The sequence below is a fragment of the Mytilus galloprovincialis genome, chromosome 7 (genome assembly GCF_965363235.1).
Source record: "Mytilus galloprovincialis chromosome 7, xbMytGall1.hap1.1, whole genome shotgun sequence".
Taxonomy (NCBI): Eukaryota; Metazoa; Mollusca; class Bivalvia; order Mytilida; family Mytilidae; genus Mytilus; species Mytilus galloprovincialis.
Window position 1 is genome coordinate 71,569,024 of NC_134844.1, and position 18,482 is coordinate 71,587,505.

Sequence of the window (18,482 nt, forward strand, 5' to 3'; positions counted from 1 at the left end):
TAGTTTAACTGCATCATTGTAAGTTTTGGATGAATTCGTGTTATGGCTAACATCACTGTCATTTTGTGGTTTACCTGCAGTAGCCATATTGAATTTACTGGATGTTTTTTTTTCAACGTATTTTTGTATGAATTACAAGTTCAATTTAATTAATTAAATAGTATATGCACGTCACTACACTTTCATAGGTTTGTTCTGTCGAAAAACAGTCTTTCGAAGTCTTGTATTTACGATTATTTCGTAGATTTGGTAAGAGCTCAAAATTCTCCTTGGATAAGCTTGAGGCCGCTTACGTTTTTTCACTTATTTTCAAACTTGAAAAGGGACCTCTTTCAGCGGCACAAGCCTGGAACATGTACACATGACAGTTGTAAGTAACAGCTATATAAATATACAAGAGAAGATGTGGTATGATTGCGAATGAGACAACTGTCCACAAGAGACCAAAATTACACAGACATTAACAACTATATGTCACCGTACGGCCGTCAACAATGAGCAAAGCACATACCGCATAGTCAGCTATAAAATGCATTTCAAAGATACTATAATTAGAATAAAAGGTTAACGTACTTACAAAATATGTCATCTTAAAGAATGTGATTTCACAAATAAATTATTTTCAAATTCGCAGTCCAAGTCAACCTAAAATCGGTTACACACATTTTTAATGTTATAAATCCATTCCAACAATATCATTTTAAACACACACTAGCTTGCCTTTTCATTAATTTGAATAATACAAATTCAGCTAAATTTTGTTTATTCCCATCAACAAAGACATCTCACACTCATCCCAGACGTTAATAATACTCATGCACTTCAATTTTGATAAACAATTTATTGATACGGATGACAACGCTTTAACATACGGTTACATTAGGGTTAAAAAAAAATGTGAACTTGTTTTTAATTGAATTCAAAGATAGATTAAACGGTAGCTTTAGGCAGCAACCATTTGATTTTCTGGGGGTGGAAGGGGGGGGGGCTATGTTTTTTTTTGGAAAAAAAAGTTTGTTTCGAGTTTTGGAGAAAAAAAATTTGTTTTTGACCCTGAGAAAAAAAAATGTTTGTTTAACCCTCAGCTGACACTATATGTAATGCTAATATTGAAAGAAAAAAAATTTGTCGCCAAAAAAATGTTTGGAAAAAAAATCCATAGCCAAGTAATTGAAGATGAATATCATTTTATTTTAGTATGTGAAAAGTATAATGAACTTCGAAAGAAATTTATCAAACCATATTGTTGGAGAAAACCGTCGAATCTTAAACTTTTTAGACGATCAATGCATTTGAAAGGGGGCATATATATACAGTTGGAACTCGCCCCTTTTTTATGCTCGGTTGGGACCCCCTTTTAAAGTGGTTGGGTTCTCACCAGTATCTGTTCATAATGTAAAGGAACTAACCAATTAAAGGGAAGTTTTTATTTCTGACTGAGAAGGTACGAAATTAAATTCATTCATTAATGCTAAAAATCCATTTGATCCTATTCTGCTGTACTGTTATAATGGTATACCTACTTATATAATTATTATTTGACTAATTGTTTAAATGTAAATATGTTTCACTGATGTAATTGAATATTTGTAATAATTATTTTCTGTAAGTTGTATTGCTTACGAATAAAAGATTATATTATTAATAAAATAAATATTATAACTTTCCTTTTTTGATTGGATGACCATGCAGTGGTGTTGCAACGCCAAGGAACTGGTAATAGAAAGCTATTTTGATTTGATACATATGACAATGAATCTTAACAAAAGGTTCTATAAATTCAATTGTTAAAAAAATCACAATACCGTGCATTAACTCAACAACCGTCCATCGACAAATATTACTCGATATTCATTGAAACGATAACAAGTAAACAGTTATTGTAAAAGCAGAGCAGTCTTAAATTCTAATAGTTTTGTCAAAAATGATTCAAAGTTTTACCGATGCAACGATATTTTATATATTTTGAGTTGAAATGGCCTAGCGGTAGTCTGATCACTTCGAATGCAACACGCTTCATCTTTGCTGGGCATTCGTAAAGTTTTTAAACTAAAATAAGATCTTTATTATTAGTTATCAAAACATATGTTATATGTAAGCTATCTATTATAAATCTACGAGGAGTTTCAAGAAAAATGGGAGGGGGGGGGCATTGAAGTCTAACTTTATATATATAAAAAAAATAAAAAAAAGATCGAGATGTGGTATTGATTGCCAATGAGACAACTCTCCAAAAGCATGAAAAGAGATTAACTTCATAAAGTTATAATAACTAACCCCTTTCAAGACAGACTTTGTCATTTCTGCGGCTCAAGAGATATCTGTGACGAATATCATTATATCATGACATGTTAAGTGTTGGATGTAGCTACAGATAGACAGACATTTTATACTGGAATATTGCTGCAAATTTTATATCAAAGGAATCGCTTTCACATTCTATACTATTATGTACTATATTAATACACACTTAATCATGTTTTTTAAAGTTCAAACTCTGAATTGAGACAGCACTATCGGTCATCTTACATAAAAATAATCTAAATTTCTACAAATGTTACAGGTAAATCGGTCCTGCAAGCTACATGCAAGTTAAATCAAGGTTTTTTTTCAACCAATGTGCATGGTATTAATAATTGTAAATATATATTTTCTCTGTTACTATGAAATGTAGTTTTAAGGTAATAAAGTTCATTCGTTCATTAAAGTATTCTTTTTTAGATACTGATCTGTCTTATAAATATTTTAAATTCTAATTCTAAACACAAGGGCACCAGTATGGGTTAAGCCAGAGAGCTTCCGAAAAGGGGAAATCCCACCTATGTTTACCTAAACAAATCACTCATTTCTGCTCAAAATATCAAAAAGAAATTTTACAGAAATTCTCTTAGATGACCTTACATTCGCATTATAGCAAAAAAAAAAAAATGGGGGAAAATTCAAAGGAAAGGCAAAAAAAAATTTAAGAAAAAATATACTGAAATTAAAGGGAACTATATTTGTGAACGAAAATTGACAACGAAAATTGAAGGGGGATAATTGTGTTCCCGGACCAGTACTAACAACACAATTCATAAACAAAAATAAGATAATCCGATCAATTTTGTTGATTCAGGGACTTTCATGCTTGGTTGGATAATTCACGGCTCAGTAATTGGTGTCATTTTTTCAAAAGAATTAACAAATCTATCTTAGTTCGATTTCAAATTCTACCAAAATTTTAACTCTTAGATAAGCAGCGTGTAACGAATATATGCATCCATCCTGCAAATACGATGAATATGAAGGATCCTGAGTGCACATTGTATGTCATGAGTGCACTCAGGAGGTCATTAGCGGTATTCAGACGTACCCCAAATAAAAGATTGGATTTTTTTTCAAACTTAGCGCACATGCAATGCACCACCTCTTCGGAGTCCTCCAAAAAGGTAAAATTCACCTGTATTTGTATATCTGGTGTATGAAATTCATTGTGTATATGTTCCAGACCATATGAGTATTTGGACCGTACGCGTACGGTCCGGACCGTATACGTATACTCGTACGGTCCGACCATACGCGTACGGTCGGACCGTATGAGTATACGCGTATGGTCCAGTACGAGCTGACCATACATGTTATTAGATCATATGGGTTAAATTTCAAAAAATTAACATTAATCACAATCTTTATTTTCAGATTTACTAATTTAATATTATTACAATTACACGGATAAAATGAACAAATGAACAATTGAAATAAAATATTTGTTTAATTGTATATCTTAATCCTAATTTTGGTACTCTCAACCAATGTTACACTTGCTACCACAAGTAACGTACTAATATTTTTTACATTTACATTTTTGCAGTTCTGTATGTGCCTTAGCAAAATAATTTTTTGGTAAAGTTGCTAAATATTCTAAAACAATTGTCCTCCCACATTATATTTACTTCCGATATTTTCAATTTTAGTGATCATAATTCAATTATTTTACTGAGTGATCGACTGGTTTAAAATACAAGAGATTAACAGATTCAATTAGCGTGAATTTTTTAAATCATTAAAATATATAGTTGTTTTTTTTTCAATTATAAAATTAAACTTTTTTATATCTATTTGAGAGTTAAGTTATATTGATCAGTTATATCATCTAATTAACTTTGACAACTTCTTAATATTAGTCAGACCGTACGCGTACGGTCCGACCGTATGAGTATTTTGAAAAAGTACGCATACGGTCCAGACCGTACGCGTACGGCCCAAATACCCATACGGTCTGGAACATATATTACACGTTCCATCTACAATATACGGCAATGACACGGCCGGGTATTGTAAAGCTATTGAGGGACTTTTAATGTCAAATTCATATCCCTGGGCGAAGAAATTACCGGTTTGTGAAAACACAGTGTGAACGGCTTATTCTCATTTCGCCTTAGCTGTCAAAATATATATATAAAATTAATCCCAGTTTGCCTTAGTACAAATTTTTAGGTACACAAGAATTAACTAAGGTGAAATGGGAGCTTCTGTAAACAATGTAATTAAGTTAAGTTTTGTTAGTATTGCAATAAGTTGATATTTGTTATTTTAACCCATTTTGATGTCAAATTCTACCATGAAATACTTTTTAAAGGAAAGATATTTTTTTTAATTTTTGGGGTCGCACTTTTTATAGTTACTCTTTTTTTTCTGAAAGTGTTTTTTTTTACTCATGTGTTATATTTTGTAAATAAAGTCTTATTAGAGATTTATATTTTAATGAATAAATAAAGACAAATATCATACAAGTACAAGGCACTGATATACACATATGAATGTTCAATGTTCATTTAGTTTCCAAGTTAGAGGATGTAAGATGCTGCATCACCATACTGAATATTATTAGTTACACAGTGTGCTAGTGACCTAATACGGTATATATGGGGTCAGTAAATTCCATATGGAGGTGCCAGCCCTCTAAATGCTTATTTGTCCTTCTGTCTGGTGGTGGTTCCAAGTTGGTTGTGGGTATCTGCCATCTCTTCATATCACAATTATACGTTAACTTGGTGCAGGCATTAGTTTGTGATGCGTTGGTTAAGTATTTGGTAAACGTGATTGCAGTTTTGTCTGATAGAGTACTAATCTCCTGCTTTCGAATACCATGACTTATAATAGTGTGGTTTTGGTCTTTCACGCTGTCAGACCTTTTGTGTTGACACCTGTTTCTTGTTGAAGACTAAACATGCGCTCTTGATTCATTTATGATTTTTTGTCGTTTGGTTGCTGTCAAATTGAAACATATCCCACATCTTCTATAGTATGTGTTCCGTTTGATTAAAAAAGGTAATTATAAAGAGATAGATTATTCAAATTCCAACGATCACAAATCTAATCTAAATCCGATTTCAATTATTTCGTAAAATACGTTTTTTGACAGACATTACCTTTATCTGATTATCATAATATTCCCAGTTTAAGGAAAAGAAAAGACATTTTTTCTATATATTTTTTTACAAAGTTGCAAATGGTTTAATTATGTCGTAATTTGCTAGGTCAGTGTCGGATTCCGGGCGACATAGCGTACACTTTCCTTTTAATTTTTAGCGTTATTAATATCGTAATTTTTGTATCCTTGCTATCCTTGCTAAATCTTCTACTGTATATCACAGCTAGTGAATAAGTCTAAATGTCCGTACAGTGTATAGTAAGATCTTTTTTCCACACATGGACATTTCATTAGTATAGAAAGTTCGCTATAGTGTTCCATCATGGTCTTAGTGCAGTTTCGAGAGCTTATAGTGCACCGAGGCGGCCTAGGTTATTTTTAGACGCACCGTAAAGTCCCAGTCACACCATTGCAACAACGTCCTGTTTTGATAAATTTGTTAAAATGCTGGGACCATGATACTAATAGTATAATATTTCCCTTTTAAATAGTAATTGTTATGAATGATAATATTTTATATGTATGCTGTCTTAGTTTTTAAATAATTATTTGGTTAATATGGTGTCTCGTAAGTCATTTTTGGACAGGATATTTTTGTTTCATAGTGTATGTATATTCTGCACGAATAATTTTTATCGCTATCATTATAAAAAACTAGACTATGTGAACCGTATGAGATCGCAGACAAGACAGCTGATTGGATAAATGGGATGAATTGTTACGCCTACATAAAACTGATATCCAATCGAATGCCAGCAGACACCTGTCAGTAAAAACAAATTGTAAGCGTGGATGGTTAGAGATTTATTTGTGTATTCGATATTTGAAAAATAAGTAAGATAGTCACTATTCGTTTTCCCTTTTTTCAGCCGGATTTCAATAACTGTTTTTACACTTTCTTAATTAACAGAAAGGTATTTAAATAGAAGCGCACCACATGTAACAGAGATTTACAAGCATTTAATTTAGCGACTTGTGTTTTCCGGAACGTCCTATTTTCAATTATTCACAGACTTTTGCAATAATATTAAACCTTTATTTTTTACCTTCAAAAACTGCTCAAACTTTTATTCTCAGACTAGACAGCATGAAAGACATAAACACTTTTATAAGTTAAGTCAGTGTACACACGGTGTTTTCCAAACTTGGTAATTTCTTCGCCCAGGGATATGAATTTGACATTAAAAGTCCCTCAAAGCTTTACAATACCCGGTCGTGTCATTTCCGTATATTGTAGATGGAACGAGTGATATACATACACCAGACATACATGTTTCCTTACAGGTAAATTTTACCTTTTTGGAGGACTCCTAAGTGGGGATGCGTTGCATGTGTGCTAATCTAAAAAAAAATCCAATCTTTTATTTTTCTAAACTGCGTTACATGCAAATGAGAAATAATTAGTGTTGTTTGTTCAGTCCAATTTATTTATAAATATTAATTTATTCTTTTGAATAAAAAAAAAACTACGCATGTAAACTTCAATGAATACAATAGTATTTAATACTAGTAGCCTAAATGTAAAACAATTGCAGCAAGATTTGAGGTTGAAGCGGCTCGATCAAAACGTGAATAGATGAGAAATTGTCATCATTCTTCTAATTAATTACAAAGTATTTTGTGAGAACAAATACTTATATTTTAGTGATGGTGATTCATTGTTGTTTGCCTCAGTCACCTCCAGTGGCAAATATTTCATTCGTGTTCATAACGAGAACACAAGTTTTAAATATAATAGGAAGCACTTCAAATAGTCGTTTGACAATAAGATTAAAAGTAAACTTGAAATACCACTGAATAATGAGAGAAGATTTAATAAGGATAGAAATTTAGCCTTGCAACAGCTCGCTACAGTGGGACCACTAACATCATTGAGGAAGAGTTTTCAATTTGCAGAGAGCGATGGTCCTCTCAATCTACTCTGATGTCGGCCATCTCTATTCATACGTGTAGATACCAACATCACATAACGGTATCTAATCTAGATAAGATCATGACTTTAAAATCGCATTAGTAACGGTGATAATTCTGTTAAACTGTATTGTTTATTATGCTGGAGTTTTTGGTATGACTATGCGACCTCTCTCCTGGTTGGTCTCGTGAGAATAAGTTCACCTCGACAGCGAGAGGACTTTAGTCCGAATCCCAAACGGGTCTAACAAAGAGTTTTTTTCTTTCTTTCGAACTGTTAGCTTGTGAACTTACACGTTAAAAATCCATCTCAGTGTGTCGGTCTAGTACAAAGCAGGCTTAATTTTCATATTATATTTCCATATTATAGTTTTGTCCTAAATCTACTGATTTATATCACACCTGCTATAATTTTCAACGATCGAAATAAAAAAAAATTGGTACGTGAAATATTTCTACGGAACACTTGCATTTTTGTCTAAAAAAATCACTGCTCCCGTATTATTTAGTCTTGTTGCGGTTTAGGCTTTTTATTCTGTATAGGTTTATTTCTATAACAAAAATCTGTGTGTTGACTCTTAATTTTTTGATTGATATGTGTCGTTGGGTTGATGTCGTATTAATGTATACCTTTAAAATTGTTTTCAAAACCAAATGATTGATTGGGTATAGAAATATTCACATCTCCCGTTCGACAGTATATCTTTGCTAAAATGCGGTGCGGACGTTTGGTTGTTCGGTTGTATAAATAAGCAGCCGCATTTGGTCGAAAAAAAAAGTCTATGCATGGTGTAGTGAGAGTTTCGCGCTATCTATACGTTAAAAAAAATTGAATAAATCGTTGAAGGGATATACGAACTTTGATTGAAATTTCTAAAAAACGAAAAAGGTCACCTGAATCTCCAAGTAAGCCAGTCGCATGGTTGAATTTAACACTTTAGAAGAAACGAAACGGCCAAAATAAGTTTAGTCTTAGGCCAAAAAAAAAAATAGGTGTGTTTCCTGTTGCATGCCCCAAAAAATTAGGGTCGGTAGGTAGGTATATTTTTTTTTTTTTTTTTTTTTTTTTTTTTTTTTTTACTGGCCTGCTTCGGTTTTTTTGTTAAAAAGCTGCACAACTTCCCCAACTGTCAATGTGGGAGATATTTCATGGTTTTTTCCAGTCACAGTAAATTCATTGTTCTTTAATCCAAAGTCATGATACTATTATACTTTTTTTCTCGTTCCTGTGTGGACACTCATCGATTGTTATTGATAACACACTTTGACTGATGGCCATAGCAGAAGCCATGCCGTTGTTTGACTTCAATCTGTATCACACAAATGCTTACTGTATTAAAATTTTATTTGAAATCAAACGTTTAAAAGATGCCAGTCAAAGGCTATACTAAACAAAAACCGTTTCCGGAAAAAAACGAAAAAAATCCGGATTTTTTTTTTTTTTTTTTTTTTTTTTCCGGGAAAAAAAAGTTAGGGTCGGCGCCAAAAAATTAGGGTCGGTCGGGCGACCGGAAACACACCTATTTTTTTTTTTGGCCTTATTATAAATTGTTGCCAACTTTTTCGTCCGTTTTTGCTTTTATGACAATTTTACCAGATATATACATGTATATATAAAGATTTGACAGTAATTGTTTCACCAAAACGAGCTCAACTACATGTCGTTGTTTTACGCTTCAACATAAATGCATATGTATGTATACAATGGAGACTGTTTTTTGTTCTACTGCCCTGGTCCTAGATTGGCTGTATACAATCTAACCCCTGACATGGACTACTTTATTAAATGTTTACAAACAAATAAATGCAAAGAGAAAGATTCGGAAAGAAATTCTAAAATTTATGCTAAAAAATAAAATACACAAAAATGGAAACAGTTTTAGACAATTATCATTTGAGAACTATATATAATTAGCATGCATCACTAAATGAAACTAATAAATTGATTGCTCCCTTAATGTCCAGTGGCAAATATATCACGCATATTCATGACGAGATGCGAAATGGATCGACCTGAAGCAAATGATTGATACATCACCAAGACAGTGAGTTCGCTGAGGTAAAACGTATGCCGTACTAGAATGCTGTATGGATTTTGCTCATTGTTAAAGGCCGTACAGTGACCTTTGAACGACTTTGACCCCCCCCTTTGCAGAGCTCTAGAAAAACAGTACATTAAGGGGTGTTACACAGACTCTTTTTCGATGATAAACAGACTCTTCTTAATTGTTACATGGACACTTTTTATGAATAGAATCACTCGTGCATGATCAGTGAGTTCATGGGCACTTTAATTTTCAATTAGATTTGAACTTTTTGGTTCACCGACTTATTTCCTGTCTTTTTATTGGATAAAATATTTACGTTAGCATCAATATCTATTTTCCGAAACATTTCCAGTAAAATACTATTCATATCAGTACACCAAGGGATTAGACATTTAACTTCAAGGGAGGGGGGAGGGTATGGTATAATAAATCAAATTGTCATCACTGTTGGGTTTCTCGTCTGAATATTTTACATTAACTGTGTCAGATGTCTCTTTACAGGCTGAACCTTTTATAGGGTGCTCATTATAAAGTTTTAGTTTTTGGTCATTGTTGAAGGGTGTGCAGTGACCTATTATATAGTGACTAACAAGTAAATCACTTGGTCTACATGGTTTAAATGGTTGATAGTCGTCTCACCATATCTCCTTAGGCCAAAATAAAAATTGTTTGTTTCCCCTCCCCACACCCAGGTAAAAAATAAGCCCCCTGGGATGGGAAACAGACATTCTTTTAAACGTGGCCTTATTCATGATCTTTTTATTGAAATTCTGTAATAAGAAGATTTTACTAGTCTATAAGTATCACATAAACTTTACATTATCAATAATCCATTAAAATGAAGTCCAGTCAAAATAACCTTGCCAGACAGATATATGACAGATAATTTCATGAATTTCATGAATTTTTGAATTTCACAGTTCTTCCATACCCCAAATTTATGGTTAAACGTTTATAGTAACCATAGAAACAGAGAAAAAGACTAAACATAAAAACCATGAAAATGGTGTCATTGTCAGATGAAATAAGCCATTCAAAAATGTCAAACATGTACAACTTACATTTATTCCATAATTATGCCAAAAGTAGTGATCCTATACATGTACAATGTAGCTTATAGCTTATGAGAAACATTGATGACCTTCGGCTATTGTCTGCTCTGAAGTTGGGTTGTTGTCTTTTTTGGCACATTCCCCATTTCCAGTGTCAATTTTATTAGGAAGTATAAACTGAGAAACAAACCTAACCATGTTAACATTGTATCAAACTGAAATAACCTTAATCACTTAAATTATCCATGAAGGTCAAGGTCAGGTCAACCCAACCTGATAGACAAGTAGATCTTTCAAGATACTCATATACAATAAAATGTGTCCAATTACATATATAAAATATACAGTATAAGAGAGCATTTCATTGATTAAGTAACAGTATATTTTACATGCAGTCATTGAACCATGAAAATGGGGTCAGGTGCAATGTACATATAATGGCAAACTGAAACATCATGACATATTAATTAGCTACTAGCATCTGAATACAAGACAAGAAACATCCAGCTCTTTTAGCTTTTAAAATGTAAAGCTCTATAAAATAGCTTACATCATCACCCCAAGACTGTAATACAAATTTCTTGTATACAACCAACTTTCATGACTTTTGTGTAAGGCGAGACAAAATAAAATGATACTTTGAAGTACATGTATTGTTTAATATGTTTGACTACTATTATAAAATGCCAGTTTCAGAATGAACAGTAATTTAGAAGATTATTAAAATACATGTAGATACATTCAGACTATTATAACTATACAGCAAGCTGTCATTCGACTCTAACCAACAACCATGCCAGGGCTGTAAAGCTTGTCTAGGTTGGTAAAAACTTCCATCATCATGCATATATATGACACTAACCAATAGTGATGGACCGTGACAGACCCTCATGGAAAGTAAAGGAGGTTTAACACTCCCTGGTGGTACATGTAGCCAACAATAGCAATGGCAGCATAGAAACTCTTATTATATCCAAATTCTTATTTCAAATGAATAATTATCCAAGGTGAGCAGATGATGTATGATCATGATGCTGCACTTTTAGTATTGACAATGATTGATATTCACTGAAATAGTAGAAATTTCCATTATTCCAATTTTCTATTCTAAATGATATAACTATCCAAGATAATCATGGAATTAAGATATGATGCACTACTAATATTCCTAGAAAACTTTAAATTCTCTTTATTTCAAATTGTTAATATTACTTATTTCAAATATATATATATATATATATCAAAGGTATGCTCTGTCACCAAGTAATGTACATTGTATTGTAAGTTTGCTATTTGTTCAATTCACAATTCTCTTTTTGTCCAATCAGATCATCCCATCAACTGTACATCATGACATAATGCTGTTAGCTCTATCAACGTTATTTCCAAACCAATAAGTAACACAAAATTATGAATGAATCCACCATTTCACAATTTATAGCTACAGGTACAAATGAGGTACCATATGAGAGTAACTTAGTGACACTATATATTTCCTATATATACATTGATATACATGATATATGCCGCTTCATAATCTGGCTGGGAATCATGCTCAAACCAATGTGATATCTTATCTACAAAAAAAATATACATTAAGAATAAAGTATTTATTATATATAAACTTGTATTTATCTACAAGAAAAACTAGCAATCATAATTTGCTTGACAACAAAGTTTAATGATGTAAAGAAATGAATTTATGACTTATACAATTTAATTGATAAGTCCCTTATGAGAAGAAGAATAAAACCCTTTTTTGAGGTTCTATTTCTAAAACAAAATGTTCTCTCTTTCTACATCAATGTTTTCTTAGGTGTATACTTCATTGAAGGGTTACTGTCTAATAGAGGCTATAGCACTATACTTGTTGTGATCAATTTATAATACTTTTTTATTTTAAAATAGAATTTGTTGAATATTACTACCAACGTGACATGGTGACAAAGCAAATAGTATTTATAAGATTCTTCTTCTTCTTCTTTATAATCCATCAACATACTGATGATAACGTGTCTGGCACTTATTTAACTATGCCGCGCATGCGTGGGATCTAATTTTTATTTAGTCATGACAGTCATGACAGTGAATAATATACAAAAGATAAAAATAAAAATTTCAACATAATTTCTTTTTCTTGTTATAACATATATTTAAGTTCTACAAAATTTAGAGCATAACAAATCATTTATAACAAAATAATGAATCATACCCGGTAAAATTTTAAATTTCTTATCACAAAAGATGAAAAGTGTTAAAAATTGTTGTTAAGGACGCAATGCCGTCTCATCATTTGGAATCAGGCATGTCAGGGCACAATATCAATATACTCTTTTTTTTGCCCCGGGCAATTTTGAGGTTTTTGCATATATACAAACCCAAGCCTTGAACATGTTGAAGGCATTCATAACACATATGTGACAAATTATAATTATTGTACATCACCCACCAGTGGCTATATAAATAGGTATATCATCGTCGTAACTAGTCCGAGATTACTCTGACGTCCAAACGGCTGTTTTGCCAGACAAGCTTGTCTCGGACGGACTACATCGTAACATGTGAAGATTGGTTGGTTATTGGTTAATAAAAAAAAGTGACAAATATTTCATGCAAATTTAGGACGTGACAGTTATCAATACATTAACATACAATATGTAGGATTACTCGATCAGGGGTGTAGGTCTTGTAACTGTTGTATAGGCCATCCCGCACAACCATACCATTGTGAATACCCCACATGTCAATGCATGTTAGGCAATAAACAGGGGTGGATCCAGCCATTTTTAAAAGGGGGTTTAAACCATACTAGTTTATATGTAACTTTTTAAATCATGCATTGATCTTCCAAAAAACATGAAAAAAGGGGGGGGGTCCAATCTCAGGAACAATTTTTTAACAAGCCCAAATTCTTACTTTGCCTTTGAACAGGCTACTATCCAAGAGTGTGGAGTATTGGAACGTCGATTCATACCTATATGCACAAATTTAACAAATGTGAACATTTTTCCTTCAAACTCTTGGGTGATGATCCATGATCAATGATTATTCTGATAGACATGTATTAAAATATTCATTTCTACTCACCAATTGCAATTTCCAGCTCAGCTTATATTGTACTATAGTTTCCTTCTACCATGTCAACGATTTTGTGTAAAATAAGTAAGCTATTAGAAGCGCTGACACTGCCGACACACATGCGACATGAATGCAACATAAATAAAGAGGGTACGGTAACGTTAAATCGTTTACGGGCGAAGAATTATTTTCCGTGTTTGATTAAACTTGTCAGATTTGATTAATTATCGTCGAAAAATGTCCCTAATGGATAGTCATTCAAATTAAACCAGCTTTATTATGCTGTATGCATGTAATATATATGTAACCTGGTCTTTAAATGTACTTTAAGTACAGTGTCTGACGTATTTATAAACATTTTCTTGATTATTTATCCTATTTCAAATATAAATTTGAATGAATTTTTCTGCTATAATATTCAAACTTTATTTTTTAACGAAGGCTTCTGGTATGTAGTTTTTTTTACAAAAGGCTCTCGAATTATACACACATTAAAAAATAAAGATGGAAAGTCAAACGCATGAGTCTGGCAAAAATAAAGTTAACGGACAATGTCATGACAATAAACGGAAAACGATAAAAGACAGAGTTATATCTATATATTTTTTTCCCTGCCTCAAATTTACTCAAATGCAATTTATATAGGTAACATAAAAAGATAAATGATAATGCATTCATTTACAATATTTAAAAATAGTTACATCTTAAATTTAATTTAACATATTAAGATCACGTTTTCAAGTGTTCACGGCCGACATCCGTTATTATTTAATAAGGGTGTAAAAATGAATGACAAATGATCACAAATTCTTAACCACGTACGGCAGTCTGTAATTGCATATAAAACGTATTGCAATCACTTGTAAACCATTAAATATAAAGGTTCAGGTGCTTATATTCAATAATCAAATATTATTTCGGCAATCTGTTGATTTTTTTAGTCAATTCGCGGCGATTTGTGCAGCAGTATGACTTTGAGCTACTTTTTTTATTTATATAATTATAAAACAGTGTTAAATAATTAAATAGGAAGAAGTTAGAATTCAAATTGAATATTTATTTTATTTAAATAACATGATTAAGGGGACGTGGTAGACTTTCAGTTAAAAAAATCGTCTTCTTTCACAGTTTTATTTTATTCTTGAAAGGGGAGCAACCCCTGATAAATAATGGGAAAGTTTCACTCGTTTTGTGTCCAAGTTATTAAAATCTGAACACGACTGGACACGGTCTGACAACATCTTGACGTCAGTTTGTATCCATGGTCTGTTTTGGTCTGACACGGTCTTAACGGATCTAAACAGCTCGCTAGAAGATACAGTCTTAAATATCTTGACATGCCTTAACGGGACTAATTTACCTAATGAGACTATCGATCCGAATGGAGACTTAACGATCTGACAAATCTTGACGTTTTCCTCTAGCGGTAAATCCAGTCAATTAAGATACGATCAGACCAAAATGACCGTTTTAGACTGAAATCGTGCTACTAGTGCTAGATCGACAAACTGAACAGGATTTCTATCACTAGAAGACATACATGTATCACTATACTTCGAAAGATTCTATGTTTTTAAGAAATTGAATCGTCAGTTAAGTCACCTGTTGGTATAAGACAGCGTTTGAATAACTGAATATTGTTGTATTTTGTTATAAGAACTGTTCAAGCTATTTATATAAACGCATGCGAATAATGTTGTTCAGACACTTACTAATTTCAAGTCTTCATATTTTACTGGTAATATATTTGATGTCTCAATTTTTGCCGCCTTTTCGAATCCCTTTGTAAAGTTGAACCAACCTCCTTGTAAGTCATCTGAAATGCAACAAATTCGGAATCTAAAATTATTGAATGACTTAAAAGATGTATAGATGTATTATTTATGTTTCATTTTGTTAAAAGTTTAAAGATAAAATTCATTTAAGAAATCTTCATTTTGTATATTCGTGTTTAAAATATAACTCTATATTATTTTTAGAGAAATGCTGTAATGTTTGTCTGAATCTAGATAGACACCAAGAATATAATTAAACTAAACAAAAACGACGAGGAAACAAGCACACGTTTTAAACTATTTTTAACAGAAGACTTTTAAGGCTTCTGATGAGATGCAAAATTTCAAAAAAATGCATTTTTTTTTAAATGGATCAAATTATCACGTTTAAAGTCAAATCAGGGTCAAACATGTCAAAAGAGAATTGTAAGTTTACTCTGATATAACTGTCGTCCTGAACATGAAAGAAATATGCTCTTCTGGACCAATCAACCAATCTTATACAATTGTCGGTGGATGTAGTCCTTAACTTAGCTTAACCAAACATGACTTTAAGAAATAATAATAAAGTAGCAAAAGTAACATTGCGGTCGATAAAGAAAGTCCGTAGATATTAATGGTAAGTAAAACGAAAATAAAGTATTTTGAATAAAGATATCTGAACATCTACGATTTTGTTTTAAAAGGTTAAAATAGCTTATCTTCTTACTGGTAAATACTTCTAATCTTAGTTCTTAGAAACTTAAGCATACAACCAAGTAATGTGTCCAATGCACGTTTTCCTACACAAGTTGTGACTTCATTTTGTGTACACTACAAACTGCCCAGAGTCTGAATGGACCAGTTTTTGTTCTCGACCAGTAAAATCGAGCACACATTTTACTCGACATTGTCTGGACTGTACTTAACTGTACTTAAGTGTACTCGACTAGGTCTTGACTTTACTTAATTAGTCTGATTCAGTACTTGATGATCTTGGTGTAGTCTGAAATGGTCTCGACCAAGTTTTGACCTGTCTCCACCTGTCTCGACTCAGTCTCAACCAGTCTTGACCTGTCTCAACTAGTCTTGACCTTCAAATTTAGTCTTGACTGGTGTAAATCAGCCCATCTAACTAAATTAAATATTGATTTTACAAAATTCAAGCTTATTTGGTAGTTTAATTTATTGCTGTGAAATGAAAGAATTTAATTTTACAATAGGTAAAAATAAAAATGATTAAATTCAGATAGGCATGGGCATCTTTAATTTTTTTTTCAAATCAACTTGGATTTTCATCAAACTATGCAGCTATCTTAGATATATATTAAGCTTACTGAATCCCCGGTCATTGTGTAGTTAAGTGTATTGCTGTCAAATTTAAGAATTAAATTAATCTAATAAAAAAGGCTGGGATTTGCAATTTCGGACAAAATAGAGATACAATGTAGTACACTTTAATTTGTTTTATAACTTTTTCAAATCAACTTGGATTTTCAACAAATGGCACCTATCTTAGATATATATCCCCGGTCATTATGTAGTTTGGTGTATTGCTGTCAAATTAATCTAGGTAAAAAAGACTAAGATTTGAAATTTCGTACAAAATAGAGATAGTACACTTAATTTTTTTAATAACTTTTTTAAATCAACTTGGATTTCCATTGTTAAAGACCGTAGGGTGAATAGTTCATTTTCAGTTTTCGTTATTTAAACTCGGAAGGGAGGAGAGTGGTCTCTTATGTAATCATGTCACCACATTTCCTGATTTTCAATAAAGTGTGCAACATGGTTAGAGGAACTGTACACTCGATGTTTTGTCTAGAGCCTCATGTCCAATACTGATGATTTCAAGTACAATGTTGCTGTTTCACAACTGTTACACTCAGTTAGACGACAGAAAAAGTGTGATAAATGTACCTTTAAGGATCATTTTATCAAAGAATTCATTCCATGTCCAGTCAGGTATTCCAAGCTTCCCATAAAGAAATGTGTAATTAGAAACCCATCTATCTTTCGGGTTTCTATTTAGGTATATAATTTTATATCCATTTTTCACATGATGATCTGGTAAATGATGTAAAGGCAAATGTGTTGTGAATAGTCTAGGATCCTCCATATCGTCCAGTTTATCGAAGAAGTGTGCAGCTAAGTCTAGCAACATGTGATGTAAAACACCTTTTGTGTTATATTCTGTAGCACGAGAGAGTAACATGGATAATATCTCATGGCACCAGTGTGTACCTGTTGTATGAGAGAGTAACATGGATAATATCTCATGGCACCAGTGTGTACCTGTTTATTAAAGACAATAGTTTAATTATTTTGTAACCCTTTATCTTTGAGTGTTGGCGAGATTAAAGTAAAATCCAGATTTAAAAAAAATATATTAAGGTATCGATGTACATCAATGTAAACAAATGGTTTATGAGGAGTGGAACTAATTGATTAACATATTATATGGGATTGGACACTTTCTGTCTAATATTATCTGTAAACACCCATTAACACCGAATAACGGAAGGAATAGAATTAAATTAACCTGAATCGTATAAAAATGTATCTTGTTTATACAACAATTTCAACTGTTTGAATCAGGTGGTTTCTTTTTGTAAATAGAGCGGACAAGTAAAGTCTGTTATAAATGCTGCCTATTTGAGAGACAACCCCAATTACAATACATCAAAATTTGTGAAGATTTGAATTATTCATATAGAAAATACATGAGACAAAAATAAAAACCTGATTTCATAGCAGTACACAGTAGTATATCTGTGTCTTTTGTTTTAAGGGTTCGAATGGTTTTAAAATTCTTCTCTATACCATGTTCCTTGATGGCGGGACCTGAAATGAATGTTTCGTTTCCTAGTCGAGTAAACGGATAAATCACTAAATTGGAATCGGTAACGCTGAAAAAAATAAGAACATGCTAAGAAAAAAACAATAGCATGATGTCTCTAGGGTTTCTGAAAGACCTCAATGTAGAATATCAGTTTACGTACAGAGTGACACGTTTCTGGTCGGAAAAATAGACCAAATATACTTAGAGAGAAAAAACAGCAATGATTCAGAAAATAAAGACGAACAAAAATCTATAAAATGTAATACAACAATAACAACAAAAACAAATGAGCAACCCCCCCTTAAAACATTTACCAGCAAAAAACAAACTCGTATGTTCTGTTGGATATTTTCTACTAGTTCAAAAAAAAAGAGGTAAAATCAG

General features: G+C 32.2%; 1 protein-coding gene and 1 long non-coding RNA gene across 2 annotated transcripts in view; both read right to left on the reverse strand.

Annotated features, from left to right (window-relative positions):
• The window catches only part of LOC143083603 (sulfotransferase 1B1-like), a 30,724-nt gene extending 12,565 nt beyond the window's left edge, over positions 1 to 18,159 (reverse strand). Inside the window, exons 1-4 of the mRNA XM_076259869.1 lie at positions 17,999 to 18,159; positions 17,501 to 17,551; positions 17,177 to 17,449; positions 15,215 to 15,318 (exon numbers count right to left, since the gene is read on the reverse strand). Coding sequence (XP_076115984.1) covers positions 15,215 to 15,318; positions 17,177 to 17,449; positions 17,501 to 17,551; positions 17,999 to 18,008 — 438 coding nt within the window. The 5' untranslated portion in view covers positions 18,009 to 18,159. The remainder of the gene's footprint in view (positions 1 to 15,214; positions 15,319 to 17,176; positions 17,450 to 17,500; positions 17,552 to 17,998) is intronic.
• On the reverse strand, positions 10,424 to 14,983 carry LOC143083602 (uncharacterized). The gene is made up of 2 exons (XR_012980802.1): positions 13,512 to 14,983; positions 10,424 to 12,001 (listed from the first exon to the last, which is right to left on the reverse strand). It is a non-coding gene; the product is annotated as an uncharacterized LOC143083602 (long non-coding RNA).
• Positions 18,160 to 18,482: the final 323 nt, after the last annotated feature.